The 25,994-nt window shown below is 36.3% G+C and overlaps 6 protein-coding genes, 1 long non-coding RNA gene and 1 pseudogene across 8 annotated transcripts; 4 read left to right on the top strand and 4 right to left on the bottom strand.

The window, feature by feature from the left end:
* Positions 1 to 215: 215 nt before the first annotated feature.
* Positions 216 to 1,553, bottom strand: LOC9318409. The gene is made up of 2 exons (XM_002884394.2): positions 1,135 to 1,553; positions 216 to 1,005 (listed from the first exon to the last, which is right to left on the bottom strand). The coding sequence occupies exons 1-2, from the start codon at positions 1,420 to 1,422 to the stop codon at positions 490 to 492; spliced, it is 804 nt and encodes a 267-aa protein (XP_002884440.1). The 5' UTR covers positions 1,423 to 1,553; the 3' UTR covers positions 216 to 489.
* A 454-nt stretch (positions 1,554 to 2,007) lies between these two features.
* LOC110230218 lies at positions 2,008 to 3,515 on the top strand. The gene is made up of 3 exons (XR_002333342.1): positions 2,008 to 2,299; positions 2,499 to 2,573; positions 3,107 to 3,515. It is a non-coding gene; the product is annotated as an uncharacterized LOC110230218 (long non-coding RNA).
* A 1,093-nt stretch (positions 3,516 to 4,608) lies between these two features.
* Positions 4,609 to 5,464, top strand: LOC9320507. The gene has a single exon (XM_021030539.1). The coding sequence runs from the start codon at positions 4,726 to 4,728 to the stop codon at positions 5,335 to 5,337; it is 612 nt and encodes a 203-aa protein (XP_020886198.1). The 5' UTR covers positions 4,609 to 4,725; the 3' UTR covers positions 5,338 to 5,464.
* Positions 5,465 to 6,611: 1,147 nt separating this feature from the next.
* Positions 6,612 to 7,399, top strand: LOC9318410 (annotated as a pseudogene).
* A 1,959-nt stretch (positions 7,400 to 9,358) lies between these two features.
* LOC9318411 (probable inactive ATP-dependent zinc metalloprotease FTSHI 5, chloroplastic) lies at positions 9,359 to 16,046 on the bottom strand. Its single transcript, XM_021033361.1, has 16 exons — positions 14,865 to 16,046; positions 14,228 to 14,699; positions 13,541 to 13,741; positions 13,173 to 13,466; positions 12,820 to 13,089; positions 12,438 to 12,659; positions 12,190 to 12,363; positions 11,922 to 12,043; positions 11,541 to 11,742; positions 11,220 to 11,348; positions 10,637 to 11,125; positions 10,473 to 10,547; positions 10,219 to 10,278; positions 9,918 to 10,025; positions 9,734 to 9,814; positions 9,359 to 9,603 (listed from the first exon to the last, which is right to left on the bottom strand). The coding sequence occupies exons 1-16, from the start codon at positions 15,860 to 15,862 to the stop codon at positions 9,535 to 9,537; spliced, it is 3,966 nt and encodes a 1,321-aa protein (XP_020889020.1). The 5' UTR covers positions 15,863 to 16,046; the 3' UTR covers positions 9,359 to 9,534.
* Positions 16,047 to 16,248: 202 nt separating this feature from the next.
* LOC9320508 lies at positions 16,249 to 19,547 on the bottom strand. The gene is made up of 2 exons (XM_021033362.1): positions 19,018 to 19,547; positions 16,249 to 18,080 (listed from the first exon to the last, which is right to left on the bottom strand). Exons 1-2 carry the CDS (start codon positions 19,127 to 19,129, stop codon positions 16,489 to 16,491), a joined length of 1,704 nt encoding a protein of 567 aa, XP_020889021.1. The 5' UTR covers positions 19,130 to 19,547; the 3' UTR covers positions 16,249 to 16,488.
* A 5-nt stretch (positions 19,548 to 19,552) lies between these two features.
* On the bottom strand, positions 19,553 to 21,783 carry LOC9320509 (putative lysozyme-like protein). Its single transcript, XM_021033363.1, has one exon. It carries the CDS (start codon positions 20,884 to 20,886, stop codon positions 19,702 to 19,704), a length of 1,185 nt encoding a protein of 394 aa, XP_020889022.1. The 5' UTR covers positions 20,887 to 21,783; the 3' UTR covers positions 19,553 to 19,701.
* A 404-nt stretch (positions 21,784 to 22,187) lies between these two features.
* On the top strand, positions 22,188 to 24,629 carry LOC9320510 (cysteine-rich repeat secretory protein 39). 2 transcript variants are annotated; one of them, XM_021032863.1, is made up of 4 exons: positions 22,189 to 23,074; positions 23,352 to 23,723; positions 23,823 to 23,942; positions 24,307 to 24,629. In XM_021032863.1, exons 1-4 carry the CDS (start codon positions 22,621 to 22,623, stop codon positions 24,312 to 24,314), a joined length of 954 nt encoding a protein of 317 aa, XP_020888522.1. In that variant the 5' UTR covers positions 22,189 to 22,620; the 3' UTR covers positions 24,315 to 24,629. The 2 variants fall into 2 exon arrangements, with proteins under 2 accessions (XP_020888520.1, XP_020888522.1); XM_021032861.1 differs by lacking the exon at positions 24,307 to 24,629 and having other exon boundaries at positions 22,188 to 23,074; positions 23,823 to 24,042.
* The last annotated feature ends 1,365 nt before the right edge of the window (positions 24,630 to 25,994 follow it).

A 25,994-nucleotide genomic window follows, 5' to 3' on the forward strand; every position in this document is an offset into this window, starting at 1 on the left:
GAAGAACATATAAAGAAGCCTTGGAATGTTTTAATATAATGTGAACCAAATAAATGTGAAAGCATATATTCTAGCAGTATTGCTCCCTGACTAGATAAAGTAGAAGAGTATGTAATCTTAAATCTCACATACTAAAGAAGAGTAGCAGCAGCATCTGGTACGCCATCACCAATTATTGGTTCTGTTTATATAAAAATTGAAGATACTACTTAGGCTGTACAAAAGAAGAACTATTACACCTTTGTATTTATAGAAACACATATCTCTGACAGGCATATATTCTCAACTTACAGAATATGCATAGTTATCACAAGTAAGAGGTGTATTCATTCTAACATCTAAGTTCCAAGATAACTGAAAGCTAACCTTTATGATTCCAGGAAGATTGAATACATTTGATGAGCAATCGCGAGAGAAAGTCTTGTTCTTTTTCAAACCGCGTGAAAACAGTAATTCTCTGAGCTATAAAGGGCTTAGATAAATCCCTTATCAAAACAACAATTTGGTCCATGAACCCAAAAAAGGGAAGGCAGCAATTAGCATCCTCAAGAGCAATGGCTTCTCCTTAACTCTCCACCGCCGACTAGCTCTTTTTACAGACTGTTGTTTTTGACGAACATTCTCGTTTGAAGGATTGTCATTTCTAATCTCCCTTAGCGTATCTAGATCATCCCATCCTCCATAGCCAGTACCCATGCTGTTAGAATCAGCATCTGCTACCATCCATGACTTGTATCCTCCCTTATCCACACCACCCCTCATGTTTTCTCCTTGCCTAGCTTTCCTTGTTCTTGCACTACTTACATTCGCAGATCTCGAAAATGAATCTCTTCTGCTTCTTTCCATAGGTCTAAAGCTTGGCCTGCTCCAGACCTTACTAACCACAAGGGACAACACAGATTGAACTAAAGGAACAGCTAATGCCATTAAACCCGCGTTTGAATCTGTTCCGAGAAGCAAAGATATACCGATAGGTGCAAGCATCCAACTCAAAGTCCTAAATACCTGCAATTAGAACAAAAATCCCAAATTTGGCTAAACAGAAACCATTGTGAATACTAAAGGCTAAAGGGAGCAACTTTGAAGTGAGATAAACATTACATTTCGTGAAATTCCCAAAAGAAGAAGTAATACCTCAAAAACTGAACTCCAGTCTTCTTCTTCATCTGTCCAATCATCATAATCGTCATCGTCATCATCATCGAACCACCAAGGCCTTTTCTTTTTACGGTTTCCGAACTCAAATCGAGCAAAACCTTCGTCTCGGAAGAGCTCCTCCTCCCAGCTAGGGCCACGGGAGGCGCGGCACTTAAAGGAACTGCGGCTCACGATACTTGGGCAGAGATCAAAATCGCAGTTTATGGAACAGTGTCTGCCTCTGACTACGCAAGAAGAAAGCTGAAGATACAGCAGATTCGCCATACACAAACTGATGATTATTACCGTCTACATTAACTCAATTCAGAAGAAACATAATTGGAGAACGAAAAGAAAAATCAATGCTTTCCCCTCCACAAACTCTGTTCTTCGCTTTAATCGCTCCTTGCTAAAAGAACAGTGGTGATAGAGAGTTAAACCAAATTAAACCAAACCGAACCTCAACTATAGAACCAATGTTTTTATTTTAACCAAAATCAAAGCCTAAACCAAACCGGAACCTAAATTTCTTGTTAGCACCAAATTACCAAACCATCCGAATCTAATTTCTAATTATACTAAATCAACAGTTACTTTATCAAAAACTGATGCACTCTCTGATTGACACATCAGTTTAGTACGATTTTCTTAACTCTTTTTTTCTCACGGAGAGATTTTGTTTACAATAAATCTAATTATACTAAATCAACAGTCACTTTATCAAAAACTGATGCACTCTTTGATTGACACATCAGCTTAGTACGATTTTCTTTAACTCTTTTTTTCTCACAGAGATTTTGTTTACAATAAAATTAAATTAAATTAAAAAAAAATACTTTCTCGTTTTTATCTGCCTTTTTATTTTTTCAAAACCCTTTTCTCTTTCATAGGCCACGATCTCCACCTCTTCCACTTCTTCTCCTCCAAAATCTCTCCATAGATCTGAAATCATATACCGTTCCTCTATATGTTCCTCTATATTCCATGGTTTTATTTTTTCTTGCTCTGTTTCTGTTTTATCTGAGTGGATTCAATTTCTCTTATAAATCTTTTTCCATAGGATTTTTATGTAATCAATCAATGCCTATGCTTCTCCTGTCTCACAAATACTCGAGGAGCACCAACGAATTTTGGCTTCTCAACACGTAGCCTTAAAACCCATGTGAGTTTTATATCTTAATCAAATCTCAAGTTCTTTTTTTTTTGGAAAATTATTTCTCAGGCTTTTTACAATTCTTCTTTTATCTCTTATTTACTTCTTTATATATGCAATTTCGTTTTTGTATAGCCCATTCTGCAAAAAAAACAAAGTTTTATGTAGCAATATCTCACTCGCTTGGTTTCTCTTTTTTTTTTATCAGTTTGGTTTCTTTTGAAACTTATGTGGGAGAACATAACAGCCAAGCATGGGACGGCCATTTGTTGATAAGTTCTTTGTGAGTTTCTATTCAGCATCCTCTTTCTCCATGTGTATTTATTGTCAAGTATATTACATTTATGTTTGATGCATTTTTTTTTTTGAGCAAATTATGTTTGATGCATAAGTCATTATATTTATAGAGAAAACGTAATGTCTTTAATATACAGATTGAATTAAAATTGGGAAATTCATTTACTTTAAAGGCTAAATGCACTTCACAATTATTTTGTATGCTAAACAAACTTAGAAACTTGCATTCAATGACGCAATGGTTTAATTGGTCTGTTTGACAAGAGGACTAGATTGCATTTTTTTGTGTTCATCTATGATCATTACCTTTTGACATGTAAATGTTTGAGATTGTCTTGATCTTTTCTCTTATATGTATGTATGTAATGTATGTATTGTTAGGTAAGTGACATCATTGATATCAAAATTTTACTATGTTCATATGTGAATTTGTTTTCTTCCTTTTGTTTCATTCCATTTTGACTTTTTTAAAGGCAGCGTCATGTATTTACCTGTGAAGATTTTACATTTTGCTTTCAGACTTTCAAGCTTTGGATGTAAAGGAATGTTTGCAAACTGAATTACTGATGATGAGAAGAGGAACACATTATTATTGGTTGGAGCTAATGAATAACCGGATATCGCCAACAAATGTGTGCAGGCTGCCAAAAAAATATGTATTAGAAAAGAATCAAAGCAGGAGAATGAGAGTAAGTACAAGAGGAAATGTATATACCCCAGCCTAATTATTGTACTTATACTTCTCTTATATTTCTAAGCTCTCTAAGTATTAGTTATTACTGTATTGCAATTGATTGATTCGCTATTAGGCAGATAAGTTGTACATTTTCTTATATTTTTTTCTTAACCTATTGTATATTCTTCGGTCATTGACAAACAAGTTGTTGTATATTTATGCTGTCATAATTATTTTAAAAGTCTTAGTTAAGAGTTGTAGCAAAATATAATTTAAAACAATGTTGTCCCTGCATAGCAGGGGCCATAATGCTAGTTAAAACATAATCGAAGACGACATGGTAACAAAGGGGCAAAAAACATGTATACTAGACTTTTTTTGTTACTTTCCTAAACTTGTAAGAATTGAAATCTATGATAATTGATTCGATTTGACAATCGATCAAAAGTAGTGTGTGTAGGCTCCTTAACACTCAAAGTCTCAAATCATGATAATCTTAGATGATTACGTAGAGCAAACGTAAGAATTTATTCGTGGATATCTTCCAAAGGAAAATTACATTTAACATATACTCCCTCTATTTTTTAAAAATTGTCGTTTTAACTATATTTTGACAAATTAAGAAAAGGTATACAATGACTATATTAACCTCATAAAATGACAAATAATTATTTACAAATAATTTGTGTTCAATAAAATGAGGGTAATTTGGGTAGTTATTGGCATAAATTACATTATTACCTTAAAACGGCAACTAATTTAAAACAAAAAAAGCTCTAAAACGACAACTATTCGAAAACGGAGGGAGTATTTTATAATGTTTTCGATTTATTAATCTTTGGTCGATTAGAAAGTCCACTCCAATTTACTCGCTCGATCGCCTGAAGCGTGTTTACTTCTCAATTAGTAAGTGGCATTGACCAAAAATCCACATGTAATCTCCATATTTTTAGGGGAAAAGAAGTGTTTGTGAGTGGCATTGAAGCCGTTATTTTCTTACATCGGAAGTGAAGTGAGATAAGAGATATTGAATGATATACATACAACGGATATGTCGGAATGAGCTAATAACATCATCTCAAATGGTAATATATGTATGTATAAGGGATATGCATGGATCAATTCACGTTATATTGGAACTTTATGAAACTTAAACACTATAAGCTCGTGTGGAGCGTGTGTTTAATCATTTCTAAACAAGTATTGTAGCTTTGACTTAGATCCACCCCGTAAACCAGATCCAGATAGTAAGGAAAAAATAAAGAAAGTGTTTAGAAGCTTTAAGAAGCAAGTTAATTCATGCATGTGAAAAAAAAAAAAAAAAAAATTCATGCATGTGGAGTATAGAAAGCAGACGAAAAAGAATATGGGTATTGTAACCAACCCACTATTTCCATATTCACTATAAAAGGAACTCAACGCAAGAACACAAAAGCAAGAAAATCAGAAACAACACAAAAAGATGAAAACATTCCGATTGATGATGATCTCTTTCTTGCTAGTTGCAATAACAACAACATCCGGTGTCGTTGGTGAGGGTAACGACGTGGTTTATGATGGCGAAGGAGATCCGGTTAAGCCCAACGTTCCGTATTACATCAGCTTCATGACGTCGGATTACAACATGTGGATCTGCCGAAGGCAATATGGATCTACTGATCCCAACTCATGCCCACAACAACCGTTAATGGTCACTCATCCAGATATGGCAGCACCCACACCAGTTATGTTTGTATTAGCATCCAAATCAGATGTCGTACGTGAATCAGCCAAACTTAAGATTAAGTTCGTAGGTCCCCGTCAGTGCGGTAAATCCGGGTTTTGGAGAGTAGTTCAGAGAAACTCTTTAGAAGGTGAAGTAGTCCTCAACGGATCTAAATCTAAGTCAAACAATGATAGTACGTTCGCCATCCATAAAACTAACGAATACTACAAGTTCACTTTCGGTGACGGTGACTATCCAACGACTATCAGTATGACCAACGACTATCCGATATATAGGTTGTTATCAAAGCGGTTATCTGGAGAGATGGAGATTTATTTCTACAAGAACCTGACTACGGGTGAAGGCTAATGTTCTGTTTTCACTTGCCTTTTTATGTAATGTTTTCATTTTTAAAATCAAACAAAACTTGTTGTAATAACATGAATACGCAATAAAGGATCAAATAAACTAAACTCGGAGATCATAAGTTGGTTCATCTATTGCGTATTCATGTTTTAGTCTCACGCTTATTTAATTTAATAACTTGGTTTTCTTTTTCTTTTCCAATATATTACTAATATAAAGGTTAATCGAATCTTGTATATCAAAAAACTTGTTGTAAAACATGATATGGGTTACAACTACGTGATGAAGGAACAAACTTTATATGACCAAAATCATTTAGAAAAAAACAATGATATAATAACACAAGAAAAACAAAACTCTGAGGTCATCCTAATCTCCAACATACTTTCCTAAACTTGTAAGAATTGAAATCTATGATTGATTCGATTTTCATAACAGCAGTATATTGATCTCTTCGAAACAAAAAGAAATGACAAACGATCAAAATTAGTGTAAAGGCTCTTTAGCACTTAAAGTCTCAAATCATGATAATCTTAGATTACGTAGAGCAAACGTAAGAATTTATTCTAGGACGATATCTTCTTAAGGAAAATCATACTTTACATGTATATTAAATTGTTGTTGATTTATTAATCTTTGGTCAATTAGAAAGTCCACTCCAAATTACTCGCTCGATCGCCTGAAGCGTACGTGTTTATTTCTGAATGAGTAAGTGGCATTGACCAAAAATCCACTTGTAGTCTCCATATTGTTAGGGGAAAAGAAGTGTTTGTGAGTGGCATTGAAGCCATTATTTTTCTAATCTCTATAAATGCCAGTTTGTACATTAACCATTTAGATGTATTACATCTGAAGTGAAGTCTCTTTAAATGTATTACATTAATATAAAAATATCTTACATCTGAAGTGAAGTCTGATAATACAGATATTGAATGATATACAAGGGATATGTGGCCAATTCATTGTAAATAAGTCAAATTATTTATGACACTTTTGTCATTCTCTTCCTGAGAGTGAACGTGAGCTAATATCATCATCTCAAAGACTCAAAGGGTCATATAAGGGATATGCATGGATCAATATTTCACTATATATTGGAAGTTTATGAAACTTATTACATTATTAGCTCGTGTGGAGACGTGGAGTGGAGTGTGTATAATCATTTCTTAACTAGTACGTAGCTAGATTTGACTTAGATCGACCCGTAAACCTGATCCAGATAGCAAGGAGAAAAGAAATGTTTAGGAAGCAAGCTCAACATGTGGATCGGAGTAGAAAGAAGACGAAAAAGAATGGGGTATTGTAACCAACCCATAATCTCTATAAAAGGAACTCAACACAAGAACAGAACACAAAAGCAAGAAAATCAGAAACAACACAAAAGATGAAAACATTGCGATTGATGATGATGATCTCTTTCTTGCTCGTTGCAATAGGTGAGGGTAACTACGTGGTTTATGATGGTGAAGGAGATCAGGTTAAGCCCAACGTTCCGTACTACATCAGCTTCATGACGTCGGATTACAGCATGTGGATCTGCCGAAAGAAATGGTGCCCACAACAACCGTTAATGGTCACTCATCCAAATATAACAGCACCCACACCGGTTATGTTTGTATTATCAAACACATCAGATACAGTCGTACGTGAATCAACCAAACTTAAGATTAAGTTCGTAGATCCTCTTCAGTGCGGTGAATCCGGGTTTTGGAGAGTAGTTCAGAGAAACTCTTTAGAAGGTGAAGTTGTCCTCAACGGATCTGAATCTACGTCAGACAATGCCAGTACGTTCACCATCGAGCAAACTGACCAATACTACAAGTTAACTTTCGGTGACGGTGACTATCTAACGACTATCAGTTTATCCAACGACGATTATCCAATATATAGGTTGTTATCCAAGAGGTTCTCTGGAGAGATGGAGATTTATTTCTACAAGAACCTGACTATGGGTTAAGCCGAAATGTTCCGTTTTCACTGGCCTTTTTATGTAATGTTTTCATTTCTAAAATCGTACTAAACCTTGTTGTAATAACATGAATACGTAATCAATTTTATATATTAACACAAGAAAGAACAAAACTCGGTGGTAGACAATGTTGATACACCACTATAAGCAACTGTTCCATTAGATCTAACTTTGTAACAAAGATGTCTGATCTGAATGCATAATGATCTAACTTTGACCATGAATTCATCATTTGGGGTTTTTCCACCTCCAGTTCCAGGAAGAGTCTCCTCAAGCCTTACTCTAATGCTCTGCAGTTGTCCAACGACGAACAAGAATAATCAAAATCTAGTCTTTTAACTTCCAGGAATAGAAACATTGTAGAAATGAGAATTCCGAAACCTTGAGTAGCTTGTTAGAGTAGTGGGAAACACCAATGGTGTTACGAATCGATTTGCACAAGACTCTCACTCCCAATAAGATCACTCATCTCCATATAAAAGTCCTTAGTTGATTCGGATCCAAAGGAGTTCTTTGAAAGAAGCGTGATTGAGAAGACGAGAACCCAGAAACTCGACTTGAGTCTCGTCATGAAAGAGCCGGCCTTGTAAGCAAGTCAAACATTTGCTTCTGTTTTTTCTTATACTAAACAACAAATCGGCAAATCTAGCTGAGAATTCTTGTTTGGTCTACTGGTTTAATCACTGGAGCTAAGGTCATCATCGTGAATGGTTCGATTCCTCTGCTTGTTGAATTTTGCTAATTCTTTTATTTTTATTTTTAGTTAACAGTTAGCAGCGGCCCACAATAATCTTTATAGCTTGTGGTCCGTTTAATCTCAGGGCCGGCTGACCGAGAAACAAATTTAAATTGATAAATTTTCTCAACCTTGACAAAAAGCATGCACCTATCTTTTATGGTGCAAACTATGTTCCACATAATAACATATATGCTTATAAAAACTAAATTTGATATTCGGTTAGTAATAAACTAATCACTTCTTCCAGAAACTTCATATGCTCAATTCATTTTTATGCAAATAAAATATAGATATCAAGTATCAAATAAAATTTCATTGTATGTTTTTATAGAATCCTACTACTATTAAAAGGAAGTACATTTCAAAAACTAACATATAATTTGTTAAATATTACATCATATGACATTGGTATAAAGAACAAACAAAACAAATTCATTAAAGGTAAAAATACCACAAGTAAAATCAGTTATAAAATCAGTTAAAACTATTATTCTGGCATCGGTGCTTGAAATCACAAAAATGATTCATATTAATAACAATTATACCTGATTTGTCTCAAACGAATCACATCAACCACTCTCTCGGTAGCCTTCGACATGTTTTTAGCTCTCTCTCTCTCACATAAAAAAGGACATCCCTTACCACAACAGCAAACTCACTCGGCTGCTCGAGGACGCGATAGGTAATCAATATACTCGTGTTAGAAATGTGAGAATCTAGTTGCTAGAATAATTCCAATAACCGACTTCGTCCCATAGTTACGAGGAACATATAAAACCGGAGCAATGTGTTAAACCCATGAAAAAAAAAAATTAGTTTATTCGGTTGGTGTGTTCCGATGGGCTTATTCGGTCGTCCAAATAATGGGCTAGGCGCCCTAGTTTTTTTTTTTTTCTCTTTGTTTATGCTTTTTACCGAACTTTTTATTTTGAATATATTTACCTTTTTGTTTTTTTTCAAAAAATCTAAGTGATAAATTCAATGCCATTGAAAACAATCCGGACTAAGATAATTTTTCTGTGAAAATAGTAGTCTCAATAGTTACAAATCTGATCATGTAAAATGTAATGTGTCAAATAATGTCGTTTTATTTCTTCCACATATCTTTTATGGTGCAAAGTATGTTCCACATATTAATAACCACTAAGTCACTTACTAAATGTACATTTTTATGAAAACTAACTCATTCTAAGAAAGAATCAATATGTCGAAATTTGATATTTGATCTCTATATTTTATTTGCAGAAAAAAAAGGGTAATTGATCATGTGAATTTTTTGGAAGAAGTGGTTAGTTTATTACTAATCGAATATCAAATTTAGTTTATTATTATCTTTAGATTGAATATTTAAAACCATTCATTGTATGTTCTTGGCATATAAATACATGGTAAATGTTTCTTCTAAATTTATTTTTGCCATTTAATACATAATAAATAAGTAAGATATGCTAAGAAACTCTATCATCAAAATATGGAATCATCTTCATTGCTTTTAGGTTGGTGCACTAAGAAGTGCAGTTTCTGGCGGATCTCCAACATCAAGAAAACTCCTTGACAATGGCTGCAAACAAAAAAAAAAAGAAACAAACTCTAAGCACTAAGCTTAGTATCAAAAGAAAATGGCTAAAAGGTTTCCTAATATAAGCATTTTAATAAAAATTGGATTGATGTTCGTAAATCGTAATACTTGCCTCATTATAATTGGTTCCTGATAGAAAGAAAGGTTCCTTCTCCCGAATTGCCCCATTCTCATGAACAATTCTTTCCAGATCCTGCAAACCATTACGAGGAAACAAAATTGATGATATTTTATATGCAGAGAGGTTGTTTGGACTTTGGAACATCCTTCACTCTAAGTTGATCCAAACATCGTACCTTCTGAGTTAAGATCTCAAATTCGAGTAGCTCCTCTGTGATTTTCTCAAGGACACGGCGATTTTTAAGTAGCATTCCCTTTGCCTTTTCGTACGCTAAGTCGTAAATCTGTAGAGGAATAAGATGACATTAGAGACTGTAGAGGAATAAGATGACATTAGAGAGGTTATATATTTTAGCCTTGGACAATGCTTGAACCAACTGAAAAGCGAAGCTGAAGATAGAAAATTGCGAACGCTAGAGAGGCACCAAAGACACTGGCAGATTAAGAACGTATTGGAAACTAGAGAGCAAAACAAACCTTTTCAACTTTTCCCGCCATTTCATATTCGTGAATGTTCCCCATACTCAAAGCTGAAACCTGCTCATTCGAATCAAATAAACCAAACAGAAAAAAATGTATAAGGTCAATCAACTGATCAGATGAGACATCAGAATGTATGCAAACTGTATGTAAGATCGAATCATCATGTTCAGTATTCAACATGTTGGTTCAGTGGTATCTGACATTAATCTTGGAATGGAACCAATCTCAAATATAAGAAAGAAGGTTACCGCGCTAGTAGCATAGTATACTGCAGGACTGTCATCGGGTCCCCAGCCATATTGAAGCACCATACGTGTTGCAATCTGTTGCAAGACACAAATCATAATCATATGGAAACGAAACATTAAGTATGTAGACGACAGCATACTGCAAAGGAGTAGAAAGAGATTACCTCCTGCGCTTTAGTTATTTCTGAAGAAGAAAGAAAATTTTCATCTCCGGGAGGAAGAAGTATTTGGGATGCAATGTGAGATCCAAAGCAGAAAACGAGCTTCTTTTCAAGATACGATCTTGATTCTGTATTCCCAATCGCAGAGCCTCCACTTGTGACCTTGGTAATTTTTGTACACCCAATTCCCTCCCAGGAACTAGGCTCAAGCCAAAGATTTTCCACAACATCGAAGTTTGGTATTAGAAGTGTGATGAGAGCACGACCAGCCGCCCAGACAGCATGTGGGAACTTTGTCTCCCTCGTCCAATCAACAGGAGGATTCAAAAGTTCTATTCCATTGCTTATTTGTCCATATGGTTCCATCAGATCAACCACATTCTCCAAATCTTCTTTGGTTAAGTTGAGTCCAAGATGATTCACAAGCATTTTGCCCATTGTCTTTGCAACTTTAGTTTTCCGCAGCCACGAGGGCACTACATGGCTAAACGTCTGTCAGAAAAGAGAGAGAAATCACCTGATGAAAACATAGAAATGAACAAAAACTGGTTTGACCATAGGTGCAGCAGATGACAAAATTTCTTACCGCAAACCAGCTAACATAACTCAGAAGTTCGTCAGTGTCCAGAAATTTGCTTCTGAAGGCACTACTTTCGAGAGCCATTGGAACAAGTTTCAGTTCTATCGGTCGTAATAAAGTTGTCTTCTCCGAAACCTGTAACCATGAACTGGTAACTAATATAGTGGAACAAAACAACAGAGAGATATAGGAGAGAGCAAGAAAGAAGAAACATGTCGTGGTATAGTACTTACAAGCAAAACAGAAATGATCAAAACTTTGAAGGTGCAAAAGAAAACATATATCATCGCTAGCACATATAAACAACTTTGCAAAACTTAAGATCACCTTACGCCAATCCACTAAATCAACGAGTTCTCTGTCCATGGTTTCTTCTGCAGCGTTGTGTAAAATCCTTTCCCTTTCCAATTCAGTTGGACTTTGAAGATGGAATACTCTATCCATACGACCTGGCCTTCTTAACGCCTCATCAATTTGCTTATGATTTCGTGTCGTAGCCATCAAAACTACGCCATCCTGTTTCTCAAAGCTGCATAAGTAGAAATTATAAATTGGAATGACATCAGAAAAGTCAACTGGAAAAAGGAGAAGTTACTTGAGTTTCTACTGGACCAATCCCTATTGCATTAAACAAAATACTTTGAGAAACCGCTATGAATGCAACAAATCTGGTCTTAATTTTTGATCAACATAGAAATTGGCTCTTACCCATCAAGTTCAACAAGAAGCTGATTAATGAACGATTCATGATCTTGCTGTTTTGTATGTACGAACTTCCCGCGTACACCGGCAAAGAGGTCAAAATCCTCCACAAAAATGATAACAGGTGCCTAGTCATCACAGTAAACATCAGAACATAAGATGACATCGAAACTGATGTTACATAAGACTCGGAACCTGATTATCATGAGGACTCAAAATTTAATGTCTATGAAACTGATGAATTAACAAAACAATATGAGGCAAAGCAACTAACCAAGTCTCTTGCAGTTTGAAAGAGTTCCCTGACATTCGCTGCACTTTGACCAACCCATAGTCCAGCTTCCAACTCTTGAGCTTCAACATTGACAACAGGCACTCTTGCTTCGGCTGCTATAGCGAGCGCCAGTGACGTCTTTCCCGTTCCTCTCTCACCCACAATAAGTACTCCCTGCAACGTGAATAAGCAAGCTTACAATTGAACACTGTCCCACAGGATAAGCACACAACCGTAAAGCAACATACCCGAGGTGCTCTGGCACCCATCTCCTGAAATGCCTTTGGATTCTGTAAAAATGCTACAACCTCATTGATTTCTTCTCTCATAGACTCAATACTAGCAAAGTTTTTTAATGGGATTGGTGGATTTTTCACTCTCTTCATTCTGTCGAATGCAGTTTTTATGGGGTCTATTCCAGCCTTTCTCTTTTGTTTGATTCTCCTTTTTCTATAAGTAAAATATGATTTCTGCAAAATAAATAAAACCGATTTTAGTAATCAACTGTAAGTGTAAGAAATCTGAATGATCAACAAACATGAACGGTGTAACACTAGCTACAATACTACTGCTCACGACAAATTGAGAGTGTTGGAAAGAGAAGCATAAGGAGAAAGAAAAGTTACATACCACTCTCCAGAATTTCCGTACATTTGGATCTCGGCGGAAGGGTCCATAGCCAAGAAGTCTTGGAACCTTTCTTTTCAGAAAGCGGAAAACATGATACAAAACAAACCCGTATATAGAACTTCGAATTAGAAACCAGAGGAACCACTTAAAATCTTCTGTATTGCGGGACTTGAAATTCATCTCTGCTTCAGACTGCCATTGTAAGTACCATGTTGAGCCAACAGTCTGTTCTATTTCTTCCGGCCAAGCCATTCCCAGACGCAGCCTTAACTGTGTCAGAAAAAAGTCAGAAAACAAAAAAAATAAGACACAGGGAAACAGGAGGAAAATACCCAGAGAGAGTAAAGTGATACCTGGTAAGGAATGATAAATTCGATAACTGGAAACACGACCGCCATCATAATGTCATCGTTTATATTCTGTATTCTCTCTATTACAGTATCCTTCGCATTTGATACAACTTGAGTCTTCCTCAATGCGTTAAAGAATCGAGAAACCACCCTTGTAGCCAACAGAAACTGTTGTTGAAGACTTAGCTCTGACATGGGTATCCACATCAGATGAACAGAAGTTGGGATTCCACAAGCAAGCATTTTCAGGTATAGAGCATCAAACCCTCCAAACTTCTCAAATAGCATCTCATATTCCTACAACCATAGCCAAGAGTTAAAAGCCTAAACTTCAAATTTCATCAAATAGACTAGGATTTCAGCTGGTCAACCTTGATGTCAACGTAATACTCCTTGTCATCTCCTTTTAATGCAACATACATTACAGCATAATCATGCCTAATCCTGGCACTGTCAATCAGCTTCCTGGAAACTGCATATGGAACAGCCATAGGGTCCATCTCCCACCTATTTTTGTCTTCGTTATACCAAGTCTTTGAAACAACTCTATCTCGATCCAGGAGTACTTGTTCCTTCAGATTATATAAAAAAAAAACATTAACTAATTGGTGAATGATCAATACATGTGCAAATAAGCTCTGCAAAAGACAGGGATACATAAACTTTTCACAAGGTTCCGACTAAAACTGTCTCATTTTAAGCATTACAGCAAGCATCTCAGTTCTACAAAGACCGAACAGTAAAAGGATCCAATCAATAATGTAAGCCAAAAAGATAAAGTAATCTGATTTACTTTATAGCTAGAGATCAAGATGAACACATAAACTTGCATATTCAATTAAAAAAAAAAAAAAAAAACCTTCAGAATCTACCAAAACCAAGGCAATTCTTGAGGTTTCCATCACCAAAGAATACAAATCTATAGGTTAATCACGCTAATCACAAGGCTATGATTGTAATTTATCTACCATGAAAAACATAAAGTATTGTTCCATCCACCATAATAAACACTCCGCATATTTGTGGGCTAGTACTTCATATCATAAGCCAAAAGTTACCTGTCTCTGCGCAATATATTGTTTACCAAAATCAACATCTTCCAAAAGTTTCTGTTTCAAATCAGCTTTTGCTTCTTCCTGCCACTTTTTCCAACCATGGCGTAGATGGAGCTGGATAGCTTTCGGAACAACCACCTCCTTGTCTCCAAACATCCATTTCACCTCAGCTTCAGGAAATCCTTTGACAGCTTCACCTACTGGAGTCTTTTGAACAAAAAGCTTTTCTTCACCAAACTTTTTCATACGTTTTCTGATACGATTCTGAAGATCCCTCTGCAGCTTTTTTGATTCCTCAAGGCGTTTTTTGATGCGTAGAGAAAAATCCACTGAGTCACGATCGAAAAAGGGATCAACCTCCTCGAGTTCCAAAACATTAGGCAGTATCATTTGTTCCAAGTGCTTTCTTTGAGCGTTCACTAATTCCTGCTTAATCTCAGACCTCGAAAGTTTTGTAATGGAACTTTCAGGAGCACTACAGCCAGAAAATCAATTGATCTTGTTAGTGAGACATGAAACATTTATGTCAACGGGAAAAACAGAGAGCATATACATGACAAAACATGAACAAAAGCCAACATAAAGATACACTTAGACTAAGTGCAGGAGTACAAACAAGATAATTGGCTAGAGATGTCACCTTTCAGAACTTTTTTGATTCGTTTCTCGGTTGAAGCTTTTAACCAACTCTACACACTCTCTTTCGATGAAAATAAGCTCCCTAACCCCAAAACTCAATGTTGTTGTCTCTTTCTTTAAAATGATATCAACAATCTCATCTATTCTTTCCCATATCTTGTTGTACTCGGTCTCCATTATATCCACACTCTCTTCCAATTTCTCCACTTTCTCCCTAGCACCTTTTCTCAACAGTTTTTCACTCTCTTTCTTCAATCTTAGGGCCTCATCTACAATTCCATCAGCTCGTTTCATTAACACATCTCTCTCCTTCCTCAAGCGCCTCATATCACGATACAATCCAGTCATTATCTCCTTCTGCAGTTTCTCCTTCTCCACCTTTACTGTATCCAAAGCCGTTCCCACTTCAGCAACATCTCCATTTTCCTTTCTAACCTTGTCAATAGTCTTCAGTAAAACCGAGACTGTCTCCAACAATCTGCGAGTATAATCCGAGAACTCATGATCAACTGCTTTCAAAACCACCTCTTTCTCTTTCAATGTCTCCTTCTTTTTCTTCCATATCACATCACTGACGAAAGGCACAGCTAAAGCTGGAGCTTGAAAAGAGTGAATTGGTGAAAACCCAATTGCAATACAAAATAAGACGTAAACTAAAGGCTTTGACACAAACTGAATTACGCTCTCTCTCGTCTTTGCGTTATACACAGACGATGGCACAAGCTCATTTCCCTCTCCACTTACTCTCAATGATTCTGGAACAGCTTCATTCCCGTAATCAGACTGTTTCGACCTCAAAAAACTCCCATTTACGCCGGAAAAACCAAAGCAGCCTCTAATGGGCACAAATTTCCTAGATTTATTGGATTCTCTAGACCCAAAGTTTCGATTTTTGACCCGATATCTAGGCTTTAACGATACTATACCTGAGCTCAAAGAAAGCGGAGACAACGGTGTGAGAAAGGGTGAAGATATGGAAGAAGCGGAAATGAAATCCATCGCAGCAATAACGCCGTAATGAAACTCAACACCATATCTTTGTAAAAACCTCCATTGCAGCTACTCAATATTGCTATATGAGTGAATTTTCCGTCGGCAATTCGCCGGATTTTAAACTGCAGCTAACGACGCAAGCGAGTGTCGAGAGGTTTATCAGAGAAGAAAGAGATAGAGAGAATAGACAACGGTTCAAGTTTTCAATTTAAACCGATTATCAGAACCGAATTACCAAAAACCGAATTACAAAACCGGAACATACTTTTGTGTACTTCGGTTATACACTATTAAACCAAGGTTTTTTTCTCCAAGTTTTTGTTCCTCGAGTTTACAAAAAAATGTTTTATACCAGTTGCGTAAAGAACACAAAGCTACGAGAAGAGATACCAGTACACAAATACATCATTCATATTTCTCATTAGCCGTTGTGGCAGCTGATTACAGCCGCAAACGCAGTGTTTTAGGTATTACATCATCAAATGGCAGCTGATAAGCTAGTATACTGTAAATACATATTAGTCACAACACGCAACAAAGATGAACAAATCTTTATGACCAAATCTCTCTGCGTCAACAAGAGACTTCGTCTCCCACTAAACCTTATTCTTCACGCAGAGGTTTGTCTTCTTTCAGCACATCTCATCTCCTTCCCAGTTATCTTTCTCCTTTGGCCCCGTAGGACCTTCTTCTCCATAAAGAGCAATGGGAAACAAATCAACAATGTTCTCAATAGAGAACCTAACAACCAAAGGAAGAAGATTCATGATCTTATTGATCTCAGACCCCGAATCATATGCAATGGTCGGACCCCATTCTCTCATATACTGTAACCAGCACGGCTCTATCACAGCTTCTTTACCTAAATACTCAGCTGCTACAATCACATACCTTTGGCTTGAATCCACAATGTACTTGCTTTTTGCAACATCGTTTCTGACTCCAATCCCGAGCTTTGAAGAGCCTTGGAGGTACATTCCCGGGTGAGGGAAACTCGCATGTCCGTGTTTAGATGAGTACACTGCCGGTTTGTTATCTTTCACAAACTCAATATCTGATGCATCAACCCAACCACCACCACTATGCTGAGAGAAAAACATTTGCCAAAGCTCACCAGAGAAGTTGCATATGCGGAAAGTGAAATGTTCCCAATCACCGACATGTTCTCCTATGCGGGTCATAGGTAACGTGAATAGCCCGATTTTGAGCGTGGCCGGGCCATTAAAGGGGCAAAAAATCCACATCACAATGTCGGTGAAGGTTCCACCAAGTGCTGGTTTCACATGAACGTAAAGCTCCGAGCTTTCAAGGTTTCCTTTCTTGAGATTACTCTTTGCTTCTTCGTCTCCGGGAAGATCTATCCAGAATTCCATATCGTTGCATCCTCCAGCAGGCAAGTTAGAGCCCGTGGAGTTAATCGGTTGACCTTGTGATTTCCCTGACCGGTACAACAAAGCTCCATTCTTAAAGAACCATTGTACGGATGAAGGCATGTAAGCCTCTTCTGGGTGGAAGTAGACTGTTGGTCCGAAGTGTTCGATAACCGCATGGACCTGGTCGAGATTTGGCATCGCGTGTAAGGTCGGATCAAGATTCTTTAAGCATCCAATATCAGGGACCGTCCTATCAGAAGACAGATCATACGTGCAGCAAAAGAATGACCCAACAGCTACACCTTGTGACAGCATCCCTCTCTCGCAAGGTCGGGTGCTCCACACACTAAAAGGAGAACTAGAGCCGTTCGAATTCTTCGAAGAACCCACCTCAAGTATCATCTCAGAGGTTTCACAACTCTCTGTAAGATCCTCTCTTACACATCTAACCTCCTCTGGTTCAGGTTCACCTGGTCCAGGGGTTACAATAACTCCCATTGCTCTGTAACCAACCGGAGGATTAGGTAGCCAAAAATAGCCACTGCCATTTTTCTCTGAATCTGCACTCCAAACTAAAGAATAACTCACAGGCTTTTTCAAGGGCGGGAGATCATCAGCATTGACGGCTTTGCTAGCCCGAGCTGCAAGTACATAACCTCTCAAGGGCTGATCGGTTGGCTGGCAATAGTGACCAAGGCAATGGAAACCTTCTGGAATTTCCTCGGCTCTGTAAAATGTTGCACGTTTTGATTTGTCGTGCAAAGAATCAGAGCTCCAAACTCTATGGAACTTGGTGATTTTCACCACTTCTATTTCTCCTAAATTTATTCTTCCCGTGGCAAAACCTTTACCTGCAAAGAGATTGACAATAACAGATGATACATCACTTTCAGTATCAAAGAACTAACAACACTTGTAGATAGAAAAATTGATGGTTTAAAACAGTAGAACGAGAAGGTGCTTAGCTTAATGTATTCTTTAACAAATACCCAAAAGTACGAATATATATCAGCTTCAAATTCATTACCAATACCGAGATTTATTTTCAACAAACAAAACTTATTTTGTCCCATAGAAGCATATTAAATAACATGATACCATATCCATCTACCCTTCATAACATTTAATGATAAGAGCCATTTTTTCTATGATCAGACAGACAACATTATTATTGCTTACATTGTTGAGCCAAGAAAAATTCACGAAACCAATCAAATCTAATTATAGCAAAAATTGACATTTTTAAAAAAAGTTTCATGTGAGAGAAAGTACTAGGCTTGAAATGAACTTGTGTATACTGTTCTAAGACAAAAATCTTGAATCAGAGTCAACCAAAGAAGAAAGAACAAGACAACGGAACCCATGCAGAATATTCCAAAGCATCTTCCTCAGTTCTTTCAAATTTTATATAAAATCAAGCCACAAAATTAGATAAGATTAAGTCATTAACAAAGGAAGGATCGATGATAATTAACCTTATCTTATGTACGCATGAAAGATAAAATATCGATATTATAACTAACCAAACTCAATTAATTGATTAGACCAAACCTAGCTGAAAAAATTCTAGTTCTAATCTTGATTCTTCTCCTTCATTTATCCAATGTTTCAAATTGTTCTTCCTAAGTTTACATGCTACATGAACAATTTTTTTGCAATTCTTGACACACTTACTACAATAATACGAAAAATTTGCCTAAATGAGAGTTCCTTAAACAGAATCTTGCAACTTCAATTTCATAATTATAGATAATTTGCAATTTCCAGTAAAAGAAAGTTTTTATATACCTTGTGGCCAACTAGGAAGAGGAGATGGAAGCGAGAAGGGCTTTGGCTCAGACGATTCCGAATCCAACACAGAGAGTCCTCTGCTCCAGTAAAAACAATCACACCCAAACATCTTGATAAAATTCAAGATTTTTCTCCAGAATCTGGACAATTGATAAAAACCCACCAAAACCCACGAGCTGAATTCGAGTGGGTAAGGTTCAGATTCTCCGATTGTAGAGAAATCAATGATAAAATCAGCCGATTGTTTCTCCGGGAACTGGGAAAATCACTGTTTCCAATGCCTCTCGCTCTCTATCTCTGTGCCCTTCTCTCTATACCTCAATTTGAAAGAAATTTGAAAGCAGAGAGCGTATGACTATCTCGACATTCACAGCGAACAGAGAGAGGGAGAGGCGTTGAAGTTGTAATTGCGTAAGAAAGAGGAGAAGGTTGATGATGAAGTTATGGTGTGTTTGATGCGTTTCTCAAAAAGCTCTCTTTTTTTCCCTTTCTTTGAAAGCTTTTCATAATAACCCCAGTATTATACAAACATTCAAATTAGTCCATTTACCAGAAATGTAACGGGAAAGTTTATTCATACGTTTTTAACCTCAATACTTTCAAATCTGCACAGTTTAATCCCATAATCAAACGTTTTACCACCAAAAGAAACAAAAAAAAAAAAACAACAACTTTTTTTCCTCAAGTAGCAGAATGACTAAACGTTTCGTCTACAGCACTAAGATTTACTACTTTATTGTTATTATATCTCTTCTTTGTGCTGTCTCCTTCTCCGCCGCTTCCACCGCCACATGTTATCGAAATCTCACATCCAAACACGTTTCCAAAACATGAAAACAACCCTTTCTTACCCTCTCCTCCACCGTTTCTCCGCCCTTGTTGTTTCTCCTTTCTTCTTCTTCTTCTCCTTCTTCTCCTTCCAGCCCCTCCTTTCCCGCTAGAATCATCGCTCGATCCAGCCGCTTCACCCGCTCCAGCCGTGCCATTTTTCTCTGCTCTCCACCGTTCAACTCTATGCTCAATTCCCTCTGTTTTCCCTTCAAGTATCGAACTTGCGTCCTCTTTGTTACTACTCGCGGCTTTAACCGCTGTTTTCTGCCTATTGTAAAGCCCCTGAGCAATCGCAGCCGCAACCACAGACGCTGATGGTCCAATATCAGAGCTACAAAGTGAACCATTAACCATACTATCCGCACCAACAACAATACCACCACCACCACCTCCTCCTCCTCCATTGCCAGTAACAACCCCTGTTTTCACACCATAATCATTCGTAGACGTGGTTAAATCCGTTTGATCGCTATTCGTACGGCGATGCATCATCCTTGAAGCTTCTTGATCTCTTTTATTACTATTCGTCTCTCCTCTTCGACTTCCATCGAAAACCTCGATAGATAACGGCATACTCCGTTGACCACCGTCGAGAAGAGCAACACCTAGCCGTAAAAACCCTTGAAGCCTCCCTGAAGGACGACGAATCTGAAGCGTCACAAGCCTCATATTATTATTCCCACCACCACCATCGTCACCATCACCAAAACCAGACCAAGGAGCAAAAAGATCGCTAAGAAGAACATTCACAGTACCAACAAGAGCATCTTTAGCCCAAGCCGCTGCGTAAATCTCAATCACAATCGCTGATGCGTCAACGTCAAGAATCTTGTCGTTAACACGAAACACAAACTTCTCGTTCCATATAGGGTTAGCTCTATTGGATTGATCAACACGCGTAGTGAGTTTTCTCATAGGATCGGTGTTGATCCAAGCGACGGAATACGTTTTCATGTTTCTTGAAACAGGGGCTAAATCTTGAGCTGAGATTAGATTGATCTCAAGAACGGGACATGCGAACTTGAGCCGACCCATTTTTGTGTGGTTTCTAAAATCTAAATGGATTCGTCTAATCTTCGCAAGAAGCGGGAGATTAAAGAAAGTTAAAAAGCTTAACCTTCTTTTGGTCACTCGTCTTCGTGAGAATGATTATACGATCAGTTGAGAAGAGATTGAGAAGGAGAATAAAAGGAGAGGTTAAGAGGGAGCGTAAGATGAGGAAGGAAGCTTGTGGTTTTTAGACATGATAAGAACTAGACCGTTGGTTATTTACTGTCATTCAACGGAAAATTTGTTATAAAAGTTGGAGACTTTAGGGAGACAGACATTATTTCTTTGACTCTTTGGTCTATGTTGATCTAAAGATTTGTTCTTTAAAAGTTTGACTTGTATCGGTGTAAAGAAAAAATAAAGATCTAGTCAATGAGAATGAAACTCTGTTATAACGAATTAACGATTTTTTCGGAAGAATAGCGGAATTTCTTTTTTCTTCTAACTCTTTGAATTTTCTTTTGTAATTTTACCTCTGTTTTTTAATTAATAAAATCCAGCGTTTGTTATTCTTTGGCAAGGCAATCAAGACATATAAATAATTAAATACAACTTGAAATAAAAATCAGATAAATATTTAAAATTTGATTGGTCTTCCTCTAATTCCTACTATTTCTAATTCGATACGCCTTTCAAGCTAGTGTTTATATGATTTGGCGGGAACGAAATGGTCGCAGGCACGGCGAGGATCAACACTCGGAAACACTCATCATAAGGTGGATAGATAAACAAGTCAGAAACCGGATCACAACTCTTATACGCATGGGCGATAGAAGATACGACGAGGCGTACCAAATGTGGCTAGCTACTCGGAGCTAATTTTTTCAAATTCTCATAGAATTTTTTTTCAGCTAATCTTTTCAACTCTATTTCAAACTCAAGAAGCACCTAGTTGTAAAAACGTTTATTTTTTCTTTTGAATATAATTTAACATTAAATTAAAAAAAAATAAAAAAAAATTCCTACTATTTCGCTCTCCCACGACAACAACAAAAAACAAAATTTCAATAGATAAGGGAATAGGGTTGTTTAGAATTGCCAGTGTATTTTTAATTTAAACCTTGGTTGAAAACTATGGAAACAAATTAAACCCCCCTTATAAACGTGTATAGGTTGATAATTTGTTAGGTAAATTTAGTTGAGCGGATATTTTTGTTACTGTCTAAGACTTCATCGAAAGCTATTACTTGCAAGTGCAAGTTACTTTACATTTATGTACATTTTTTCTCTCTCACTTCTAAAAACCAACCAAAGAAAGAAAACAAATCGAATAAACTGGTTTAGGCTAAAAATTAGACCCTTACTCTAGTGAACACACCCTGGAGATCTCCACTAGTAACGATTGTCATTTAAAACATTTTTTTATTTGGATCAGCCAATTCCACAAATTGTGAATAGTATTATCGTTTCACAATGCATAAATGATAAATCATTATAAAATAGTTAAAAACCCGATACAAATTGTTTTCATTTTACTAACGCCTAGCTAGGATCTTATTCACTCATACCAACGAAAAGAAAAGATCAAGAAATCCTTGGTGTGCTGTTAGCACGTGCCCTTGACCTTCTAAGTCGCAACCAAGATTTTAACATGTAGACAAGTAGTAGACATACGTAGACAAAATCTAATCTACCACAACTTCCATCTCCATTCACCAATATATATTCAATGAATTAATAATATACTGTATCTCTCTTCCCTGTAGATTTGTCTCAAACATGGTTGTCCACTTGATCTCTCTCCTCACACAAACCCTAGCCCTAATCATTCTATCTCTTCCCTCTATCATCAACACTTCCCAATTGGATTACGATACTCTAGTTTTCAAACAATGCGATTCATTGGCCCCAAACATCTTCCAAAAAACAAGACCAAATTACTCGAATAATATTCTCTTTCTTCGTGCACAAGCCCTTTCTTCTCTCTTACGCAAACTCGAATCCGAATCCTCTTGGTCTAAGTTCTTTAAGACTCTAGTTGGTAACGAAGAACACGCCGTCTCAGGATGGTTCCAATGCAGAGAAGATTATCCGAATGGGATATGCCATAAATGTGTTGGTGCTCTTCGTGAGATTTCGTCTAGATTGTGTGGAAATGCCACGTCAGCTCGTATTCATCTTCGAGGATGTCACTTGATATACAAATTCGAACGTATTGACACCCCTGGCGCTCGTAAGTATATTCATCTTTTTGTTGACAAAAAAGCATAAGATTAACTGTGAGAAGAAAAAAAATGGTTGGAAGATTTTCTTATTTACTTTCTTTAAATTAATAACATCTTATTTCTTACGTATATAAACTAAGTTTTTTTTTTTTGACAAACAAAGTTGAATTCACAACAAAATAAACGAACACTATTCAAATTCAATACGTAAAATTAAATAAGTTGAATTTAGCAATCTTTTTTGGTTGGTGTCCAACACGATTCTCTTCTTCTTGTTAATTTTAGAGGAAATTAATAATCATCACAACTACAAGTTATTTGAGAGCCCGGAACACGGTCTCATCCACAAGATATGCGAGGGAGCTACCGCAGAGACTTTAGCCGGATTCGAAGAGATGAGGGCGGAGGCACTCATTGCAGCCGAAACAGGAGTCGTTGACGGGCACGGATTCTATGAGGATAGCTACAAGCTCCTCCACGTTGTGGCTCAATGCGACGGCCACGTTGAAGCTTGCGATTGCGGAGAGTGCATAAGTTCCGCGGCGGCGGCTGCAGCAGAAGAGTGCCGGTGGTCTGTAGCCGGTCAAATATACTTAGAAGGGTGCCACGTCAGTTATACATATCACCCGCATGAACTTCCCAATGATTCGTACCACGGTACGTACGATTAAACCAAAGACCAAAGTGAACTAAAACAACTATCAGTTGTAAATTGTAATGTACTAATTAAGCTGTGCCAATTTTTTCTTTTGGCAGAAGAAGGTTCAAAAGTTAACACGGGGAAGTCGTTGGCGATAGTTGTAGGAGGAGTAGCGGCATTGGTCTTTGTTGCTATCTTTTTTATGTTCCTAAAAAGCTTGCGTAAAAAAGGAGATGGTACGTTAACGTTATTATTAGTTTTGATATCATTTTATTCGATTTTCATTTGAAAACATAAAAATGTAGAGATATGCTAATTAGCTAATACATATATAGATCCCGGGGATGTGCCTTTAGTCAAGTGGTTAAGTCCACTTGACTCCGCCTTCTCCACCGGAGTTCGACTCCACTAAGTCGCGTTACCCCGCGTAGTAGGAATTGGCTATGGATCGGATCTTGTCGATCCAAAGATGTCAAAAAAAAAATATAGATCCCATGTTCATTAATTTCTTAAACAAAAACCATGTTCTAAATAGTTGGATGGTGCAATTTAATTATGTAAATACAAAAATGAGTTTACTAATTAAATATCCTACTGCAGATTGTTGAAGAGATGGTCTACGTACATGATCAGAGAGATGTTGGGAAAATACTTTTGTTCCTTGTAATCGTTCTACCAACCAAGGAAAATCTCCTTCTAATGATTTTCTTTACAATGATAGATATATCAAATTTTCGATTGGGAAACTAAAAGTGGTAGGATACGTTAATCATGTAAATAATTGTATTGAATTAAATATTTCTCCTAAAAGTTATACTAAGTCATAATGTTAGCTGAACCAATTAAAAAATAGTCTTTTGAGTCTAATAGTAAAACTACGACGTTTTGGATAAAAAGAATGGGATTACATTTATGTTTTGTAACCGCCAAAACCAATACATATCATATCACGTTATAGCCCACAACTTTTCTTTAATTATAATGTGTCTTTTAGTCAATGGGCCTATTTAGTGGACCTACGCAAAAATGGAAATATTCAAATCTGGAAAAAATCTGTCAACGACGAAAAAAAAAAAAAAAAACCCGAAGATAGGACATTCATTCCTCTAAGGCAACGCCTTTAGCTACTCAACTACTTGAGCTCATTCGAGACCATAAACATAAACATAATTTTTTTTTTTTTTTTAAATGAACCTAAAAAAGATTCAATAATAAGTAATCAGATGATTCATGAACTATCTGTTCAAAAAAAATCCATGGAGTGGACAAATTCTTCACTTAGCGAAAACAAAATAAAAAATTTGATTGATAGAAAAAAAGACAATTAGAAATCAAATAGAAGCTATTTCAAAAGAAAAACAAAACTTAACTAATAGTTGTACCAAACTGCGTTATGATTCTAAAATAATTGAGTCTTCAAAAAAAATTTGGCAGACATTCAAAAGAAAAAATACCCGATTAATTCGTAAATCTTTTTTTTTTTCTAAAATTTTGCATCGAACAACTGTCTATAGCTATTTTTCTAGGTATCATTAATATTCGAAGAATTACTACACAACTTTTTTTTGAATCAACAAAAACAATTCTTGATAAATATAGTTACAAGAATGAAGAAAATGGAGAAAAAACAAAAATACTATTTATTTTATTTTGACTATAAAAAAATTAATATCCAATAAAAAAAATGAGTTATGACCTATGCTCTTTATCACAAGCATATGTATTTTACAAATTATCACAAATTAAAGTTAGTAACGTTTCTAAATTAAAGGCTGTTCTTGAATATAACATATGCATAACATCCTTTTTTGTTAAGAATCAAATAAAGGTTTTTTTCAAGAACAAGGAATCTTTCATTATGAATTGAAAATAAAACCTTTTTGAATTCCGAAGTAAATCAATGGAAAAACTGGTTACGAAGTCAGTATCAATACAATTTACCCCAGATTGCATGGGCTAGATTAGTACCCCAAAATTGGAAAAATAAAATAAATAAAGATTCTCTAGTTCTAAACCCAAGTTTAACCAAAGAGGATTCATATGAAAAAAAGAAATTTGATAATTATAAAAAACAAAATTTTTTTGAGGCCGACTCATTATTAAATCCAAAACATAATGTAAAAAAAGATGGGAGACTCACAAAAATGCCCCTTTTTCAATACCCCTTTTCAAAAATGCCCCCTATGGATATCCATTTTTAAAAATACCCCTTTTATGTACAAAATGACTAAATTACCCTTCTTTTAATAAAAGATATCATAAATATATAAGGAAATATAACAAAATTA

This window comes from Arabidopsis lyrata, assembly GCF_000004255.2.
Source record: "Arabidopsis lyrata subsp. lyrata unplaced genomic scaffold ARALYscaffold_3, whole genome shotgun sequence".
In the NCBI taxonomy this organism is placed as follows: Eukaryota; Viridiplantae; Streptophyta; class Magnoliopsida; order Brassicales; family Brassicaceae; genus Arabidopsis; species Arabidopsis lyrata.

What these genes read in the sequence shown, in the direction of transcription:
- LOC9318409 (XM_002884394.2), bottom strand. Translation starts at nt 1,422, where the DNA reads ATGGCGAATCTGCTGTATCTTCAGCTTTCTTCTTGCGTAGTCAGAGGC. An exon ending in ACTGGAGTTCAGTTTTTGAG is followed by an intron (nt 1,006 to 1,134) that starts GTATTACTTCTT and finishes TTCTAATTGCAG; the next exon opens with GTATTTAGGACTTTGAGTTG.
- LOC9320507 (XM_021030539.1), top strand. Translation starts at nt 4,726, where the DNA reads ATGAAAACATTCCGATTGATGATGATCTCTTTCTTGCTAGTTGCAATA.
- LOC9318411 (XM_021033361.1), bottom strand. Translation starts at nt 15,862, where the DNA reads ATGGATTTCATTTCCGCTTCTTCCATATCTTCACCCTTTCTCACACCG. An exon ending in AATATATTGCGCAGAGACAG is followed by an intron (nt 13,742 to 14,227) that starts GTAACTTTTGGC and finishes TATAATCTGAAG; the next exon opens with GAACAAGTACTCCTGGATCG. An exon ending in TACGGAAATTCTGGAGAGTG is followed by an intron (nt 12,660 to 12,819) that starts GTATGTAACTTT and finishes TTTATTTTGCAG; the next exon opens with AAATCATATTTTACTTATAG.
- LOC9320508 (XM_021033362.1), bottom strand. Translation starts at nt 19,129, where the DNA reads ATGTTTGGGTGTGATTGTTTTTACTGGAGCAGAGGACTCTCTGTGTTG. An exon ending in TCTTCCTAGTTGGCCACAAG is followed by an intron (nt 18,081 to 19,017) that starts GTATATAAAAAC and finishes ATCTCTTTGCAG; the next exon opens with GTAAAGGTTTTGCCACGGGA.
- LOC9320509 (XM_021033363.1), bottom strand. Translation starts at nt 20,886, where the DNA reads ATGGGTCGGCTCAAGTTCGCATGTCCCGTTCTTGAGATCAATCTAATC.
- LOC9320510 (XM_021032861.1), top strand. Translation starts at nt 22,621, where the DNA reads ATGGTTGTCCACTTGATCTCTCTCCTCACACAAACCCTAGCCCTAATC. An exon ending in TATTGACACCCCTGGCGCTC is followed by an intron (nt 23,075 to 23,351) that starts GTAAGTATATTC and finishes TGTTAATTTTAG; the next exon opens with AGGAAATTAATAATCATCAC. An exon ending in TCCCAATGATTCGTACCACG is followed by an intron (nt 23,724 to 23,822) that starts GTACGTACGATT and finishes TTCTTTTGGCAG; the next exon opens with AAGAAGGTTCAAAAGTTAAC.